Below are 20160 nucleotides of genomic sequence, written 5' to 3' on the forward strand. Positions count from 1 at the left end.
GCCAAGATGACAACATGCCAGGGAACAAAATCTCAAATGTTCCAGAGGTGACAATTTTACAGTTTTTCTTCATATGTTTGGAATTAAGAAGACAACTGAGGAAGATTACAGGAAGGTGGAAGAAAGTAGGGCTGGAAACTTCTATAGTTTGATTACAGGATAATTAACAAGATTATTTGCTACCTTGAGGATGTTTATTGCCTGAGGGTGATGTGAAAGAGGATTGATTACTACTGACATTTCAAAGGTGTGTTAATATGGATGCACAAGAACAGAACGATGGACAGGGCTTGCTGAAGAACTGAGGCATGACTACTCACCATGACCTGCCCAGTTAGGAACTTATGATCAGGTCACCCTGTAGGTCACTGAACTTGTCAGATTTATTACAGAACCCCTATTTCATTCACATATGTTTAGATTAAAATATTTATAAAAATTTTATCATACTGAGTTATTTTTCTTACTGATAAATTCTGTAACAAAGATAATATAAATTTGACTGGTAAACTTGGGTAGAATAAATTTGTTTATCTGCATTACATTCAACATTGATGACTCTAAATGTAGTAGACAGTTAGACTGATATGAGCAGAGTAGGAACCGTAGGCTAGATACTGAAGGTCACCAGGGCAGAAACCCCTGGGTGCCTAGCAATGGGCAAAACTAGAAAAACAAGGACCTCACCCAAGAGTAACTTTCCTCTCCTAACCTATTCCTGGCCATGTAATTTAGGCCCCCCAATTTTTCATATCAGTGGTCATGTGGTTCAGACCCTCCCCTGAACTTTTCTCCCTTGGCATTTGCTAGTCATGTGGTCAACCCCTCTTAGAGGAGGAATAAGGAGGCTAGAGAATAGCTTCATACAACTCCCAAATATAGAGAGTTGCACGACCAATCTCTCTCTTAAGCATTTAGCCCCAGGACAATGAGGTGTTGGCCCACATCAAATAATCTTAGGAACAAAGCCTTGGGTCTGTTGACCACAGATACAGAGTTTTGGCCAAATTAGAGATAATATCCTAGCCTCAGTTGTGTTGCAGCTCCAGGCCCAGAAAAATATCAAGGCCAGGTGGGGTGGTGCCATTGCTGATATCAGGACCAGCCACTATGACTAATGAACCCTTGCCCTGGCACTGACCAATCAATGGAGACCATGACCCTGAAAGGACACAACTGAAAAGCTGATAAATATTCTATTGACATCCTCCTAAGACACCACCCCCACCTCCTGGCTGAATGGCTAATTTGTTTAGAGTGTCATCCTGATATGCCAAGGTTGCAGGTTTGATCTCTGGTGAGGGCACATACAAGAAACAACAAATGAATACATGAATAAGTGGGAAAACAAATCAATCTATCTCTGTCTCTCTCTTCTCTCTCTCTCAAATCAATTATAAAGAAAACAAACATAAGATGAAAGACCCAGCACAGCAATTTTACTCTCTGGAGCATGCCCTCACTTTCCTCCTCTCCTTCCCCAGGTATATTCTCTCTGCCTTTCTTTTTTCTAAGCTCCAGGAGCCCTTCTCTTCCCTCTGTAACTCAATTCCTGAGCCTACACAGCCCAGCTGCCTCACCTTTTCTACTTTCCTGACTTTCTAAATAAACTTTCTCTTATAATTTGAGTTCCTTAACTCTGAATTCTTTCTTTGCCAAACTCAAATAACAAGATTGCTGACCCAAGGTCCAGTAATATTCTGGTGCTGTTTCACCACTAACATAAAGATGTACCTATTTCAATTAAGCTAAAAAACTTTAGTTTTTATTTATTAACAGTTAATCTTAGATCATGTGAACTAGAGAAGCATTTAGGTGTCTCTATATTTCTGAGTTTTATAATAACCAATTGTTAACATACATAGACACACACAGAAAGACACAGAGACCTTTTAGTCACTATTTGTGAAGTCACTTAAGATTTTTTATATGCCCAATTTCCAAATATTTTTTTCCTTTCCTTTCTTTTTCTTCATCGTGAAAAACCTTTACATTACAAATAACAGCTATTAGGTTTTAGAGAAGATAGCAGTAGAAAATCTACATTACTAAGGTAGAGAGAAGGTACTCACGTTTTCTCCAATATAGAGTTGCTGGGGGCACATATTTGCAAGATAATTCTATTTCCAACATTCCAATATCTACAAGCATTTTGAAATAGATAGGGGAGGTTTTGGTGATTGGTAAAATGAGGTAATATCCTCAGGGTTTTGCTATCTTGCTTCCTGAACTTATTTTTGAGTTTCCTTAGGTTTTACCAAGACATGCACAGCTCATAAAGATCTGGCAACCTGAATTCATAAACCCCAATAATGACTGTAAATTCTCCAAAAAACTTCAGAGGCTCCTTCCTAGGTTTAGAAAATTTTTTAATTGCAGCCCTTAGTTCAGTTTTTGACCAAGGGATAAAGAATACCTGAAGGGGTTCATCTGCACCCCAGGGAGTTTTATTTTAAATAGTAACTGTCTAATAGTCTTTTCAGAGTGGATAAGCAGTTCAGACAGTGAGTCAGTAAAATGTGAATACTTAGGTAAAAAAATGAAGGGCACAGGTGGCACTGTAGGAGTCATGTCCCTAGTTGTCCTATAACCTTTGTCTTAGTGTCTTACAATATCTTTAATTTTCCATTAGCCTTTTGTAATGAGTCTTTTAATGAAACTGTTTTGGAATTACAAATTCTTTTGTAAGCTTTTGGATGCCAATTAAAATAGGTTATCATGTTCTTTTTAAAAAATATTTTATTCATTTATTTTTAGAAAGAGGGGAAGGGAAGGAGAAAGAGTTAGAGAAACATCAATGTATGGTTACCTCTCATGTGGCCTCCACTAGAGGAACCTAGACTGCAACCTAGGCATGTGCCCTGACTGGGAATCAAACCAGTGACCCTTTGGTTTGCAGCCTGTGCTCAATCCACTGAGCTACACCAGCCAGGCTATCATGTTCTTTTAATTCAACTTAGGAACCCTTATTTCTTTCTTTAAAAAATGATTTGAGAGAGGGATGGAGCTAGGGGGAGGAGGGGAAAGAAAGGTATGGAGAGAGAGAGACAGAGAGAGAGAAGTATTTGTTCCCCTTATTTAAGCATTCATTGTATGTGCCCTGACCACATCTTTGGTGTATCGGGATGACACTCTAACCAACTGAGCTACTTGGCCAGGGCTAATCCTTACTTCTGAGTGCACTTTTAAAATAATTTTGTTTGACTACGATGCTCCTCACAATAGAAACTGCCAACTCTAGGCTGTCTCCAGCAATATTTGGTTCCCTTTGCAATTAATTATGTGCTTTTTCTAAGACTATAGCTCTTAAACATAAAATAGGAAAATAAACATAAAATAGGCAAATATGCCAAAAGGTGTGCTTGGTTCTTTGAATATAAAGGATCCAATTTCTTAATATTCACCTGAGGCTTCCTGCTGGACCCAGTCCAGCTCAAATCAGAGACAGTCCAATTCTTCAGTCAAACACAGACAAGTTCTTATGCTGGACCCTGTTTAACTCTGGCCAGTAACCACCAACAATTCTTGTAGAAACTTGGACTGGGGGAAGGATTTAATGAGTATGTCTGAAGGAATAGAAATTATACACTAAACCATCAGCCTTGCCTAATGTGGAACCCAGGAACAGAGCTAAGGCTGGGGGTTTCCACTGGGGAATTGCAGTCAGAAAGACTAGGGGCTTGACTCTGTATAGAATTGTCTACCAGCTCAAACTGACCTGCTCTATGCAGGAAAGCAAAATAGATCGGGGCTCAAATACAAAGAGACCATGGAGCTTAAACTGAGAGGAACTCCCCAATGGCCCTAGGAGATGGTGAGAAAACAGTGAATTCAAAATGGGGTTCACAGGTGCCATGCCTATGTTTCTCATTGTCTTTGTATGTCATCAGAAGTTTGCTATTGTTTCAACACTGCCACAAAGTCTGTTAAAAAAAAAATCAGCGGAGTGAAATTGAAGATGTTATTGGCTTCATTAAGTAATTCATAAATTGAGCAGCATCTCACCGGTGGGGTTTTACAAAATGAAAGGTTTTTTTAGGAAAAAGAGTAAGGAAGGAAGATGTTAACAAAAGTAAAGTGAGGGTTATTTTTAGACCATGACTTTTTTTTGAGGGAAGGGAATATCAAAGGTTTGTACCATGTAGATTACCTCTTCTTTGTGTGGGAGGATGGAGAGGGTCCACATGACAGACCCTCCTTGGTGTTGACTGGAACATTGTGTTGCTAAGAAAGGAGGTTGAAAGGGCAATCAGGTCCAATATTAAATCTAGGTTTTATATCATGCACTTTAACACAAGTGATGCCATTTTGAGCATGTCGTTTTATTTTTAACAGGGGGAACAGACAAGGAGGACAGTGCCTATGCATTTCCCAGCTTCCTGGACCATGGAGCAAGAACCAGATTTCCTGGTGCTACATTGAGACGGGATTCTCTACTGGAGACTATCAGGAAGACATTATATTGGTATTTCAAGTTTGTCCTCTCAGCAGCTCTCAAGGATAGTTCCCACTCTCTTCCTCAACTTTCCCTCTTTTCAAGGCTACTTCTTTTGACATTTAAATCTTTTAGCTCAGCACAGACTTTGATGGAAATAATTACTTGACTTTTTTTTTGTTTTTATGAGGTAATCACTAGAAGATGTCCTAAAACATTTCATTTGCAAATTAATCCAGCAAAAACAAAATAAAACAGAACTTTGTATCCTTTGAAAGGAAATATTTGATGTCACTAAAATGCGGTTATTGATGATTTCTTTTGCCGTGCTGAAGCTTTTTAGTTTGATGAAGTCCCAAAAAGACAGTATACTGAATGAGAGAATATATTTCCAAACGTATATCTAATGAAGGGTTGATATTCAAAATATATAAGGAACTGATACAACTTATTAACAAAAATTAACCAACGAATGCATAAATAAGTGAAACAACAAATCAATGTCTCTCTCTCTCTCTCTCTCACCACCCCTTATATATCTTTCTCTAAAATTAATTTAAAAGTTTTTTAAAAGTGGGCAGACAACATACAGATGGTCAATAGACATATAAAAATGTTAGCAGCAGTGTTAGACACCAATTCTTGAGTTCAGCAAACAAAGACTTCAGATCCAAAAACTCTAGCACAAGAAGTTTATTTAGCATTTTAGACAGGAAGGCACAGGGGGAGAAAAAGTGAGCCAGCTAAACTGCATGGATTGGGGAACAAATTACTGAAGGAAAAAAAAATGTCCTTGGAGAAAGAAAGCAAAGATATGCACCTTAGAAAACAAAGGGTGGAAAGGTGCAGGTGTCCTCTATATAGAGTGGGCACTGTGTCCTTTGTTTTAAGGGTTTTTATGTTTTCTAAAAGTGGGAGTTTTAGGGGAGGTCTCAAGGGAGGATCTCAATAGAATATTCATTAGCACACCATAGTCATAGTCAACCAGCCTGAGAGTTGATCCCATGCATGTACAGTAAATAGCACTAAAGACTCAATTATAACAAGAGGCCCACATAACACACACCAGAGAACTTCAGATCCAGGAGACTGCACCACTGGGTACCACAGGACACCTACCATATAATGCTACTCCATGAAGACTGGGAGTCATAGCCTAACTATTTAATACATAGAAACAAACATAAAGGGGGAGCCAAAATGGAAGACAAAGAAACAGGCTCCACATGAGAGAAAAATGTCAAGAAAACGAGCTAACTGAAATAGAGGCAAGAAATTAATCAGATACAGAGATCAAAGCCACAGTTATAACGATGCTCACAGAATGAATAAGAACATAGAAACCATAAAAAAGGGCCAAGCATAAATGAAGAATACAATATCTGAAATGAAGAATACACTGAAAAGAATGAACAGTAGGCCGGATACAGCAGAAGATGGAATCAGCAATTTGGAAGACATGGTAGAAAAAAACATCCAATCAAAGCAGCAAAAAGAAAAAAGATTTAAAAATTGAGGATAGTTTAAGGCAGCAGTCCTGAACCTTTTTGGCACCAGAGAGTGGTTTTGTGGAAGACAATTTTTCAACAGACCAGGGTTGGGGGTGGTTTTAGGATCATTTAAGCACATTACATTCAAGTTCACCTCCTGGTGTGTGGCTCAGTTCTTAACAGGCCCAGACTGGTACTGGTCTGCAGGCTGGAGGTTGGGGACCCCTGGTTTAAAAGACCTTTGGGGCAACATGTAACATAACAATGTCTACATTATAGGGGCACCATAAGGAGAAGAGAGAGAGCAAGGGATTGAGGACAAGTTTGAGGAAATAATGACCAAAAACATCCCTAACCTAATGAAGGAAAACCAGACAAGCCCAGGAAGCACAGAGTCCCAAATGGAAAGAGTCCAAAGAGGCCCACACCAAGACACATCATAATTAAAATGGCAATGCTTAAAGACAAGGAGAGAATATCAAAAGCAGCAAGAGAAAGACAGTTACCTACAAAGGAGCTCCCATAAGTCTATCAGCAGATTTTTCAGCAGAAACATTTCAGGTCAGAAGAAATTGGCATAAAATATTCAAAGCAATGAAAAGCAGGGACCTATAACCTAGACTAATTTACCCAGCAAGGCTACCATTTAAAATGAAAGGAAAAATAAAGAGCTTCCTAGAAAAGAAAAAGCTGAAGGAATTTGTTACCACCAAAACACTATAACAAGAAATGTTATATGGCCTGCTTTCATAGAAATAAGAAGAAAAAAAAACAACAAAGAAGAAAAAACAAAGGAACAGAGTTAAAAGAATACAATGGCAATAAATACATGCCTATCACTAATACTTTAAATGTAAATAGCTTAAATGCTCCAATCAAAACCCATAAAGTAATTGAATAGATAAGAAACAAAGACATACATTATGCTGTCTATAAGAGACCCACATCAAAACAAAAGTACATACAAACTAAAAGTAAAGGTATGGAAAAAGATATTTCATGCAAATGGATATGAAAAGAAAAAGCTAGGGTAGCAATACTTATATCTGACAAAATAGACTTTAAAACAAAGGCTATTGTGGGAGACATAAAAGGAAACTTCATAATAATAAAAGCAGCAATCCAACAAGATTTTAGGTACATCAAAAATAGGAGTGTCTAAATATATAAAGCAAATCTTGATAGACATAAAGGGAGAGATTGACAGTAATACAGTCACAGTAGGGGATTTTAACACCCTGTTGACATCAATGAATAGATCTTCCAGATAGAAAATTAACAAGGAAATGGTTGCTTTAAATAACACACTAGATCAGATGGATTTGATTGTTATCTTCAGAGCAGTTCACCCAAAAGCAGAAAATATACATACTTTAGAAGTGCACAAGAAACATTTCCTATGATAAACTGCATTAGGACATAAAACAAGTCTCAATAAATTTAGGAAGATTGAAATCATATTAAGAATCTTCTCTGACCATAACACTATAAAACAGGAAGTTAAGCACAAGAAAAAACTGAAACACATGCAAATTCATGGAAGCTAATAACATGTTACTAAACAGTGAATGGGTGAACAATGAGATCCAGAAATACAACAAAAGTTATCTTAAAACCAATGAAAATCAGAACACAATAACCAAAAATCTATGGGATACAGCAAAGCAGTCCTAAGAGGAAAATTCACAGCATTATAGGCATACATCAGGAAACAAGTAAATAGTTAAATAACAATCTAACTTTACACTAAAAGGAACTGGTTAAAACAAACAAACAAGCTGCAGATAATAATAAAGATCAGAACAGGAGTGACAGACTTCCTCTGGCCAAGATAGAAGCATAAGTAGATACTGTGCCTCTTCGCACAAGCAAAAGAAGGACAACAAATTTAAAAACAAAAACAACCAGAACTGACAGAAAATCAAACTGTATGGAAGTCCTACAACCAAGGAGTGAAAGAAGAGACATTCATCCAGACCAGTAGGAGGGGTGGAGAGATGGACAGTGAGGTGGAGAGGACTTGTGGCAAGGCAGCGGCTAGTGGACCAGACATGGTGGCGGCTTGTGGACAGGGCAGTGCCACATATGTGTGCAGATAAACTGGGAGCAACAACTGGGGAGTGAGATAAACCTCGAAACCCAGAATTCCAGCAAGGGGAAATAAAGCCTCATAGCCTCTGACTGAAAACACCTGTGGGAGTTGAGGCAGTGGGAGAAACTCCCAGCCTCATAGAAGAGTTTGTTGGAGAGACCCACAGGGTCCTACAATGTACACAAAACCACCCACTCGGAAATCAGCACTAGAAGGACCCAATTTGATTGTGGGTGGCAGGGGAAGTGACTGAAAACCAGCAGACAGCGGAGCAAGTGGCATTGTTCACATTCAGACCCTTCCCTCACATACAGAATCACAAAGCAGCAACTTGGGTTGGCCTGCCTTGGTAAACATCTGAGGCTCCACCCCTTACTAGGGGTGTAAAGACAAAAAAATAGGTGTAGAGACAAAAAATGTCCCAAACGAAAGAACAAATCAAAGCTCCAGAAAAAATACTACTAAGCGAGGAAGAGATAGCCAAACTATCAGAAGTGAAGTTCGAAACACTGGTAATCAAGAAGCTCACAGAATTGGTTGAGTATGGTTGCAAAATAGAGGAAAAAAAGAAGGCCATGAAAAGTGTAATAAAGGAAAATATAGAGGGAACCAACAGTGATGAGAAGGAAACCAGAACTCAAATCAATTGTTTGGACCAGAAAGAAGAAAGAAACATTCAACCAAAACAGAATGAAAACATGAGAATTCAAAAAAAATGAGGAGATGCTTAGGTACCTCTGGGACATATTTAAACATTCCAACATTCAAGTCATAGGGGTGCAAGAAGAAGAGGAAGACCAGGAAATTGACATCTTACTTGAACAAATAATGAAGGAGAACTTCCCCAATATGGCAAAAGAAATAGACTTCCAGGAAGTCCAGGAAGCTCAGAGAGTCAAACTTGAATCAAAGGAAGCACACACTAAGGCACATCATAATTACATTACCCAATATTCAAGAAAAAGAGAGAATCTTAAAAGCAGCAAGAGAAAAAGGGACAGTTAATCTACAAAGGAGTTCTAATTAAACTATCAGCTGATTTCTCAAAAGAAATCTCGCAGGGGCTGGAAGATTTTGAGGGGCCTCAAAAAGAGGGGCTGTAAAGAAGTATTCAAAGTCATAAAAGGCCAGGACCTACATCCAAGATTACTCTATTCAGCAAAGCTATAATTTAGAATAGATAAAATGCTTCCCAGATAAAGTCCAGTTAAAGGAGTTTATCATCACCCAGCCCTTATTATATGACATGTTAAAAGGACTTGTCTAAGAAAAAGAAGATGAAAAAATATGAGCAGTAAAATTACAACAAACTCATAGCTATTAACAAGCAAACCTAAAAAAAAAAAACAAACTAAGCAAACAACTAGAACAGGAATAGAATCACAGAAAGGGAAATGGAGGATTATCAGTGTGAGAGTGGAAGGTAGAAGGAGGGAGAGAGAAGGGGAAAAGTTACAGAGAATAAGTAGCATAAATGGTAGGTAGAAAATAGACAGGAGTAAGTCAAGAATAGCATAGGAAATGTAGAAGCAAATAACTTAATATGTATGACCTATGGACATGAACTAAATGGGGGAAATACAAGTCGGAAGTGGGGGAATGCAAGTTGGAGGGTATGTGCAGAGTGGAGGAGAGTAAAGGATGGAAAAGGGGATAACTGTAATAACAGAATCAATAAAATATATTTTAAAAGGTCAGAGCAGAAAAAACAAAATAGAATCTACAAAAATAATAAAAAGATCAATGAAACCTAGAGCTGGTTCTTTGGAAAGATAAAGAAGATTGACAAAACTTTAACCAGTTTAATCAAGGGGGAAAAAAGAAAACCTAAATAAAGAAGATTAGAAATAAAAAAGAACAAATGACATCAAAGAAATAAAAAGGGTTATAAGATAATATTACAAACAATTGTATGCTAACAAATAGGACAATCCAGAGAAATGGTTAAATTCCTAGAAAAATACAATCTTCCCAAACTGAATCATGAAAAATTAGAGAATCTGAATAGACAGATTGCAACTAGTAAAATTGGAGCAGTAAGAAAAAAATCTGCCAACTAAGTCCTATACCAGATGGCTTCACAGGTGAATTTTAGCCAATATTCAAAGAAGAACTAATACCTATATTTTTCAAACTCTTCCAAAAAACTAAAGAGGAGGAAAAACTCTTAAGCTTATTTTACAAGGCCAGCATTATCCTAATTGCAAAACCAGAAAAAGACACTACAAATAAAGAAAATTATAAGCTAATATCCCTGATTAATACAGATGCTAAAATCCTCAATAAAATATTAGCAAACTGGATTCAGCAATACACTAAAAAGTCATTCATCATGATCAAGTAAGATTTATAATGGAAATACAAGGTAGGTACAATATCCACAAATCAATAAACGTGATGCACCACATAAACAAAATGAAGAATGAAAACTATATAATTATATCAATAAATGCAGAAAAAGCATTTGCTAAAATCCAGTATCCATTTATGATAAAAACTTTCAGCAAAGGGAAAAGAGGGGGCATACCTCAACACAATAAAGGCCATATACAAGAAACCTATTGCCAATATCTTACTCAATGGGCAGAAACTAAAATGTTCCCCTTAATATCAGGAACAAGACAGGGATGTCTGCTTTCACCACTTTTATTCAACATAATAATGGAAATTATAGTCACGGCAATTAGATAAGAAGAAATTAAATGCATTCAAATTGGATAGAACAAAGTAAAAAAATATCATACAGATGGCATGATATTGTACATAGAAAGCCCTAAAGACACCATGAAAATGCTACTTGATCTAATAAAGGAAGATGACAAAGTAGCATGGTATAAAATTAATATTAAGAAATTGGGCCCTGGCTGGTGTAGCTCAGTGGATTGAGCGCGGGCCTGCGAACCAGACAAGCACGGTTCGATTCCCAGTCAGGGCACATGCCTGGGTTGCAGACCAGTTCCCTGCAGGCCAGTTCCCAGCAGGGGACGCATGAAAGGCAACCATACATTGATGTTTCTCTCTCTCCTTCCCTTCCCCTCTAAAGATAAATAATAAAATAATAAAAAAGAAATTGGTGGCATTTTTATACACCAATAATGAACTATCAGAAAGAGAACGTATAAATAAGATATTAGAGGTCTGGTGAAGATGGAGGCATAGGTAGAAACCCTTCACTTTCTTGCACAACCAAAAGGAGGATAACGACCAATCTAAAATCTATAAACAACCAGAAGTGCCAGAAAATCAAATTTTATGGAAATCCAACAACTTCAGAATTAAAGAAACAGTCAAACAGAACAACCAGACCAGTAAGGCAACAGACAGAGAGAAACCTTGGCAAGGTGGTGGACGAGCAAGGGCAGGGCTGGCTGAGAAACTCCTGCCAGGCAGTGGACTGTGTGGGTGGGGCTGCACAGGCAGGGCTGACTTAAAGAGAAACTGAGACTCGGAGTTGGCTGTGGAGTAGAGTGGTTACTGAAGTGGGAGAAACTCCCAGTCTCACACAAGAGCCTGTTGGAAAGTGCACTAGAAACAAGCAGGTGAGCTGCATTGTTCCCTCTCTGGCCCCTCTCCCACAGACAGTGCTGCACCACAGCAAGGAGGGTTGCCCAGGTGAACACCTAAGGCCTCACCCCCTTAAAATTTATCAGGTTAACCAAGAAAAAGAAATATGGCCCAAATGAAAGAACACAAAAAAACCTCAGGAAGAGAGCTAAATGATGAGGAATAGCTAACCTATGTGATGGAGAACTTAAAGCCCTGGTAATCAAAATGCTCACAGAACTGATTGAGCTTGGTTGAAAAATGAAAAAAAAAAAAGATACCCAAAATGAAATAAAGCAAAATATTCAGGGAATCAACAGTGACAGGAAGGAAATCAGGACTCAAATCAATGATTTGGAACAAAAGAAAGAAATAAACATCCAACTGAAACAGAATAAAGCAAAAATAATTTTTTAAAAAATGAAGAGAGACTTTTGAACTTCTTTGACACCATGAAATGTTCCAATGTCTGAATTATAGGGGTGCTAGAATGAAAACAACGGCAAGAAATTGAAAACTTATTTGAAAAAATAATGAAGGAAATCTGCCCCAATCTGGTGAAGGAAATAGACTTCCAGGAAGTTCAAGAGTCCCAAAGAAGTTGGACCCAAAGGAATATACCAAGGCACATCATCATTAGGCTGCCCAAAATTAAAGACAAAGACACTATCTTAAAAGCAGCAAAAGGAAAGGAAAGAGTTACCTACGAAGGAATGCCCATAAAGCTATCAGCCGATTTCTCAAAAGAAACCTTACAAGCCCTGGCTGGCATAGCTCAGTGAATTGAGCATGGGCCTGCGAACCAAAGGATCATGGTTCCATTCCCAGTCAGGGCACATGCCTGGGTTGCAGGCCAGTTCCCAGCAGGGGAACAATACATTGATATTTCTCTTCCTCTTTCCTTCCCTTCCCCTCTGAAGATAAATAAATAAAAATCTTTAAAAAAAAGAAATCTTACAGGTAAGAAAGGGCTGGAAAGAAGTAATTGAGGTCATGAAAGACAAGGAACTACATCCAAGATTACTCTATCCAGCAAATCCAGCATTTAGAATGGAAGGACAGATAAAGTGCTTCCCAGATAAAGTCAAGTTAAAGGAGTTCATCACCACCAAGCCCTTATTATATGAAATGTTAAAGGGACTTATCTAAGAAAAGGAAGATAAAAAATATGAATAGTAAAATGACAACAAACTCACAACTATCAATAAATGAACCTAAATAAATAAAAGAAAGAAAAACAATGAAAACAAAAACTAAGCAAACAGCTAAAACAGGAACAGAATCAGAGAGATGGATACCACATGGAGGGTTTTCAGTGGGGAGGGGGAGAGGGAGGGGGAAGGGAAAATAGCGGGGAAAAGGTACAGGGAAGAAACAGCATAATCAGTAGGCATTAAATAGATGGGGAGAGGTAAAAACTGGTATAGGAAACAGAGAACTCAAAGAACTTATACGTACAACCCAAGGACATGAACTAAGGGGGGGGGAATGCTGGAGGGTTGGGGGGTGTAGAGTGGAAGGGGGATAAAGGAGGGAAATTAGAAAAACTGTAATAGCATAATCAATAAAATATACTTAAAAACAAGCACAAAAAAGATATCATTTTTTTGCTGTTGTTTAATATTGCAACAACAGCAAAAATGTACCAAGAAATAAATTTAATCAAGGAGGTAAAAGACTCGTATTTGGAAAACTATAGGACACTGAAGAAAGAAATTGAAGACACAAATAAGTAGAAGTGTATGCCATGTTCATGGACTGGAAGAATCAACATCATTAAAATGTACATACTACCCAAAGCAATCTACAGATTTAACAGAAGTCCTATTACAGTACTAATGCCATATTTCATATGTCTAGAACAAATATTCCAAAAGTGTATATGAAACAAAAATGACCCCAAATAGCCTCAGCATTCTTGAGAAAGAAGAAAAAAGCTGGAGGTATCACAATACTGATATAAAACTACACTACAAAGACATTGTAATCAAAACAGCCTGGTACTGGCATAAGAACAGGCATATAGATCAATAAAACATAACAAAACAAAAAACACAAATAAAACAAACTCATATTAACAGAGCTCAAACTGATGGTTGCCAGAGGGAATGCAGGATGGGTGCAAAAAGGTGAAGAGGATTGTAATCGGTAATATTGTGGTAAATTTACAAGGTGACAGATAGTTACTAGACTTAATGTGGTGATCACATTTTAAGGTATTTAAATGTCAAATTGTACACCTGAAACTAATATAGCGTATACCAACCATACTTACCTTTTTTAAAAGCACATAATTTAACTAATGCCCTGCCCTGCTAATCTGCAAAGTGAGATAAACTAATTGACAGCAGCTTTTTACCCTCTGCCTCTACTCACTGTTTCCTCTCCTCGTACCTGCGGCTCCAGGGAGTTCTCAGTCCAGGGTCCTTTTAATTTATGTGGGTTTACATGCTACTAAAAAACCCTGGGAGTTGACTGAATCATCTAGATTTAAGAAATGGAGGCTCTGATATAGACATAAGCATAAATCTAAATCTCGAATCATCATCTTTTATATGCTAGGTAGGCATGTGGCAGCTTCTTCGTAAAAGCTCATTGTGTGGACGGTAAGAAGAGGAAACAGCAGGAATTCCATAGTCACCCACTAAAAGACTAAGAAATTGACTCTCAGACCCCCTCCTGTTGGGTTGTTTGCTGCTCTGGCCTGTATTTCAATCAGTAATTTTGGGACCTGCCACCCCACCGCATTGACGACTGTGCTTTACACCTTCGCGGATGAGTCCTGTCTTTTGAGGCTATACGGAAGTGCGCTCACCTTTCCAGCTGGGCAAGGCCAGAGAGAGCAGAAGAGCATTTCTGCGCACCACAGCACCGGGTCCAGAGGACGGATTATTGTTAGGTTGGGTCTTACAAAGTGCTTTAAAGGGGCTTAACTGGACGGCTCCCTGCACTTCCCTACCAGACTCCAGCGAGGAGACAGGCAGTGCTCACCCAGGTCTCTGTTCCCAACCAGGTTCCCACTGGTTGGTGGGCGCAGTCCGGACATGTCTTCCTATGGTGAGCTCTTGAGGGTGCCGCTGGGGCTTGGGTGGCCAGGGAGCTGTGCAGTCTCTCTAGGACGATGTCTTGTGGGTTCAGAAGGGCAGGTCCCACCAGGTGTGGTTTGAAGTTTACTGTTCACTGTGACATTTGGCTTTTACACTAGAAAGGGGAGAGGCTAAGCACCAAACTAGACCTTAAAATGTTGCCTTTGAGGTGCTCAGGGTGGCAGTAGGTGCCCAGGTAGGTGCTGCATTGTTTTTCCAAAGTGTAGAAAATTTACTTCTGCAGGGTAAGGCAGCCTCTGGGAGCTCGGAGGAGGGCTGGGAGGGAAAGGAAACTCGGCATCATGTGGGCCTTGTATTTTGCCCTTTTTTTCTCCATTGAGGAATTCAGTTTTCAACTGAATGAACAAGTCAGTGATGAGCCCACCTCTGATGGACTCAAAGATCCTAAAGCTGAATTGATGGCTAGGAAGCTTCCCCAGCTCACAAGGGAAAATATGTATTAATGTATAGAAATTCTCCAATGTTAGGATTTTTTTTGCATGGAATTTTCTTATGTTCTGGTTTTTGGCATCTAGTTTCTGGTGGACTTTGGGTCCTAGCACAACTAGAGATATGTTGATGGAGTCTTGGCAGACCTGACTGTGCCCATAGCACTCTCTGGACATGTGCTTCAGTTGTAATTCTAGTTTATATGGCAACTCCCCCTCCCCCAAGAATTGTTGGAAGATGAGAAGTTGGAAGCTGGTTCTGCAGAGCACTAGGTTCCAGCAGCAGAATCTCAGGAGGGTGGAGAGAGAGCTCTGCAAAGGTGCCCAAGGGAGTCTCTGCCTGCAAACAGATTCTTTCCCATGGGAGGCTGCAGGCTCCACATCGCCATGCACAGGGAACAACTTTCAGTAGACCTAAATGTAAGGCCTGAGACTAATGTCTCTTATGCTGTGTGTGTGTCTGCCCCAGGGCCCCCAGAAAGCAAGAGGCGCAAGAGGACCAAGTTCAACAAAAACCAACACAAGGTTCTCATGGAGGTCTTTGAAATGGACCCATACCCTGATATCACTGTCCGAGAGGAACTAGCTAGACAAATCCAGATTCCTGAGCCAAGAATCCAGGTGAAGTATAAATTTGTGCTTCTTCCCTCAGGAGGGAGAGATGGCATGAGGAACCAGCAAGGATTGTGAGCCTGTTTAAACCACAAGCTTTAAAAAAAAAAAAGGTTTGAATCAATCCTCTCAATGCCCCTGTGAGGTATTAATCTCAGTCTCAGGGGGGTGGGAAGATGAAGATCAGAGAGATTTGGTCATTTAGATTATAGCTCTGGCAGGGGTGGAGTTTAACTGGGTTATGAGGGTTATACTTGTCAAATATTTACCATGTTTGAAGTTGAAACTGAGAAGTTTTGAAATATTCACTAATTTAAATATAACCATAATAAAACATTACATGTTGACCTGTTTCTTAAGGAAGGCACTCATATTCTTACAGCCAGAAAGTTTATTTAGTGAGAGGAATGGCAGTAGAACACCAGCACAGGAGACTGTAATGTCAGAGCTGCTTTGCCTTCCACCTGTGGCCTTTGCTTTCCAGCCTCTGGGAGGGAAAAGGGCAAAGGCAGATCACATCTGAGTGTTATTTTGTGAAGAGAATGGTTTTAACCTGACAGGGACCCCCAGAAGGGATCCCTAGATGATGATTTGGTCCTCTGTGTCTCAACCCCCTAGCACAGGACCCACTGCAATGGGTGGAGGAAGGGGAGTGGCTCCTGCCTACAGGAAGCCTGCTGAGATGAGTTTGAGATCCCCAGCCCAGAATGAAATGTGGAGCCTGGAATATTCATATGTTGCTTGAAAAGGCCTCCAGGTGATTCTGATGTGCGGCTAGGGTTGAAATCTCGGTCGGTAGTGCTTTTCGAACCAGAACTATCAGGATCCTATACCAAAACTTTTGATTCAGAACTCTGGGAGGTGGACAGGGTTGTAGAAGTTTTTAAACCTCCAGGTGGCTACCTCATGCTGACCTCCTGTCCTACACATGTCCTTGGCCTGAACTGAATGTTGTTGTCACCACACAGAGAACTTTATGGTCTTATATGTCTGGGGTTCTAGCTAGGCCAGGAAGTTTCTCCAGTGTAGCATCGTACCTGAAGTCTTAGGGTCCTGCAAAAGGGTTCACCATTTCCTATTCAGCCCCCTTCAAGATGCTTGATGAAGGTCATGGAAGAGGTCAGGCTGCTGGAGTGGGAATGAACATCCACTGAGGTTTTTGCTATGTACCAAGTGCTCTGTTAAGAATTTTACTTTACAAAGATTTTTGTAACCCTAGAAATAATTAAGCAAACCACAGCCCAGAAGGGAGAAGGGGGTTCAGCAGCACCCAGTACATGCAGAAAAATCTGGTGGTAAGGACTTTGTGGCGTCCTCTTTTTGGAAGTGTTGGTAACCTCAACTGAATTTTTCAAATGAATTTCTATATTTTTCCTACAGAGCAACCCTGCACCTTTCCAAACTTTTCAGAATGAACTGAGATACTGAAAAGCTTAGCTATAGCCCTAAGCCCTTGACATTTGAGTCAGAATTGGAAGCCTACCCTGGGATCTTACCAGCTGGCCAGGGAACTTGACTCTGATGGAGGGGTAGGCAGTCTGTCAGGACTTCACAACCCTCAGAGATAGTTAACTACTAAAAGACCAGACAAAAGAGTTGACCTTGAACATTCAGTAAACCATGCATGGTTAGAGCTCACAGCTCCCAGAATCAAGATGGGAAACCCTAAAGTCCACTGGCTGGCTGGGAGTCACCAGGGAGGCAGAAGCTGCTAGGCCCAGAGGATATGGGAAAGTTTGTTGCTGGAAGGTCAAATTAGCTTTTGCAAATGCCCTTAGGGAGGAAAGTGGGACTGACTCTGGTTACTAGCCAGCATCCAATACCCTACTGGCTGCTGGGTCCTGCAGGTGGGGCTGGAAGCCACAGATCTAGGTTTGCCCTGAGGGAGGCTGTGGTGGGCTTCAGGTATGCTGGGGCATGCTGGGGACACTGGTGTTACCAACCAGTAGGACCAGCCAGAAAGGTGTCCTAGGTATTGGTTTGGGAAGCATATTTAGTAGCTAGTCTTGAGGCGGAAGGCTATTGCAAGGGCAGAGGGTGAGGGGACAGTGCTGGTGTGTGCCCATGTGGGTACGAGGTGGGTGCTTTAGGAAGATTTGCCCAGAAAGTAGGTTAGGCCATACTGTGAATGTTTTGAATGAGCCAAGGATTTTGTTTTTAGTTTTAGCTTTAGTAGAAGTTTTATTTGACAACTGTTTAACCTCAGGTCACATGCTACTTGGTGATAATTTTGGTACTGGGCTTAAATTATGTAGAAAATATCTTTTCTCTCTTCCTTTGTCTTTCTCTATCTCCAGGTCTGGTTTCAGAACCAGAGAGCTAGAATACTAAAGGAAACTGAAAGGAGGCCCAGTGGGGAGGCAGACACTCCAGTTTCAGGATCTCGTCAGGATGGATTCTGTACCCCCAACTGCTCTAGGCACTACAGCCTTCTCCCCAGAAATAACTTCAGCACAACTCTCCAGAGTTACACCAGCCCATTCTTCTGGGAGTTGGGAGGTTCTCATCAAGCAGTCCTCTCAGGGAATTCTGGTGTCTTGGGTGTGAATATGGCCTCTCCTGACCTGGAGACTCCAGCCAGGGCACTGGGGAAAGCTTCTGGAGATGTCCATTGCTCTCTGTCTTCAGGCTTCAGTTTTGCACCTCTGGGTGGTCTACTTCCTGCTCCCCAACAGCCCTTCCCACAGCAGGAAGCTGGTGGCCCAAGGACTTATCTGGGGCATCCAAGACCACTCATGACCCATGGGGACTGGGCCCTGCAAGGGTGGGGACAGCACCCTCCCTCTGGTGCATGGCTGCGATGGGGGTGCTGGCAGCCTCCACCTGCATTGGAGCCAGGGAGGGTACCCCAGCAGTTGCTGTCCCAGCACCCTAGGGCCTGGGGGCAGCCACCTCTACCCCAACCCTCTTCAGCCCAGGAACACTGGCTGGATCCTGCTGATCCACGCGCTCTGCGTCTTCGTATCAACCCAGAAGAGCTGCCTGCTGGGCATCAGAAACTTCCATCCCTCCCTCCAGGTCAGGACCTCGGTGGGAGGTCCTGAGGCCCCCATCTACTACAGCTTCCGGAGCAGCACTTGAAGCCACCACTACAGCAAACAGTGTAAATGACCCAAGTAAGTGTGAGGTCATTGGAGACAGTAAATCAGCTGTGGTTCCTCTGTACATGTAATACTATGCAAAATTGGAAAAGGAATGTGACACTTCTGAACTGTGGCATGAAGAGGTCTCCCAGACATCTCCTCAGGTACAGAGGACCTAAGGGGTTTCCTTAGATGGGAGAAAGGGGATTTAAAAAAATCCATCTGTCCTGCTTTTTATTTACTTGTGTACCTGAAGCACAAACAATATTCTATAGCATCTTAGCGAGAAGAGGTTAGAGGGTGAGGGTGAAGGGCTGCTATGTGGAACTATATCTGGGGCAATCAATAAAATGTAGCATTCAGACCTCAGCCATTTCTATGCACCTCGAATGAATCCTCCCTCTTTGTGGGAGGATTCATAGGGTGAAGGATTCAATAGGGTGGCCACTGCCCTTGGCCTGGCTTTCACAGTGCTCCTGGACAACTTCTTCCTGCCTCTCCCAATGTCCAGCCATGTGTGGCTTTTTTCTGAATGCTGAGATCCTACCGGTTGCTGGGAAGTTTACTGAAAACCAGCACTCTTTTCCCAATTCACCCTGTAGGGTCTGATGCAAACCCAGGTGGGAAATGAACAGGCCTGAGGAGAGAGATTGGAACAGTGAAGGAAACATATCTCTCCAGGTCAGGTCTGGTAAGGCCTGTCCAATACCACCCATCCATGCAGAGAGCAGGGCAGGGGACAGGGTGGGGTGCATGTCCCCTTCAAGGAGGTCTTCTTGGCTAGGAGAACTGATGGTAATGTCTCATGGGAAATCATAAAGACCGCTTTCATTCACTGGTGAGACCATACCTTTGAGGTTACAGAGAAGCAGGAGTGAGTTTTGCCCAATTTATACACAAGGATCTGGTATAAGTCAGAGATGAAATCTGAGGGACTTAACTTTCCTTGCACAGTCTGAATTTAAGAAAAACCAGGAGCTGAGCCCATGCTGCCTACAGGTACAAATGATATCAGTTACATTTCACCTTCCTTTCTCCCTGACCATTCTGTGAAGAAAGGACCAGTGCATTCACCAACTGTCAGGACTGGTAAATGATGATGCAGCAGCCTCTGGGTGCTACCACATCTATCTGCTTGTCCCCCATTTTCAGGCAAGGCCTGGGGAGGCCTCCTGGCCCCTGGCCCTGGCCTTGTACCCTGAAAAGTCTAAAGTCAGTTCTACATTACACCACAGGTTTTGATTCAAACCCCTTAGGTGTTAATCGGTATACAACTTTCTAGCTTACAATCCCAGGGCACTCTACACCCTTTTCTTTTCCTTTCCCAGATGACAGTCTCAGGGGCATAGGGGAGTAATTCTCATGTTTCT

At 41.0% G+C, this 20160-nt stretch overlaps 1 protein-coding gene across 1 annotated transcript in view; it reads left to right on the top strand.

The window, feature by feature from the left end:
- Positions 1 to 15785, top strand: part of LOC128626052 (homeobox protein ESX1-like) — a 39157-nt gene extending 23372 nt beyond the window's left edge. The window contains exon 2 of the mRNA XM_053656424.1: positions 15565 to 15785. Coding sequence (XP_053512399.1) covers positions 15565 to 15785 — 221 coding nt within the window. The remainder of the gene's footprint in view (positions 1 to 15564) is intronic.
- The last annotated feature ends 4375 nt before the right edge of the window (positions 15786 to 20160 follow it).

This window comes from Artibeus jamaicensis, unplaced genomic scaffold (assembly GCF_021234435.1).
Source record: "Artibeus jamaicensis isolate MK-2021 breed Jamaican fruit bat unplaced genomic scaffold, CSHL_Jam_final scaffold_1964, whole genome shotgun sequence".
NCBI classification, from domain to species: Eukaryota; Metazoa; Chordata; class Mammalia; order Chiroptera; family Phyllostomidae; genus Artibeus; species Artibeus jamaicensis.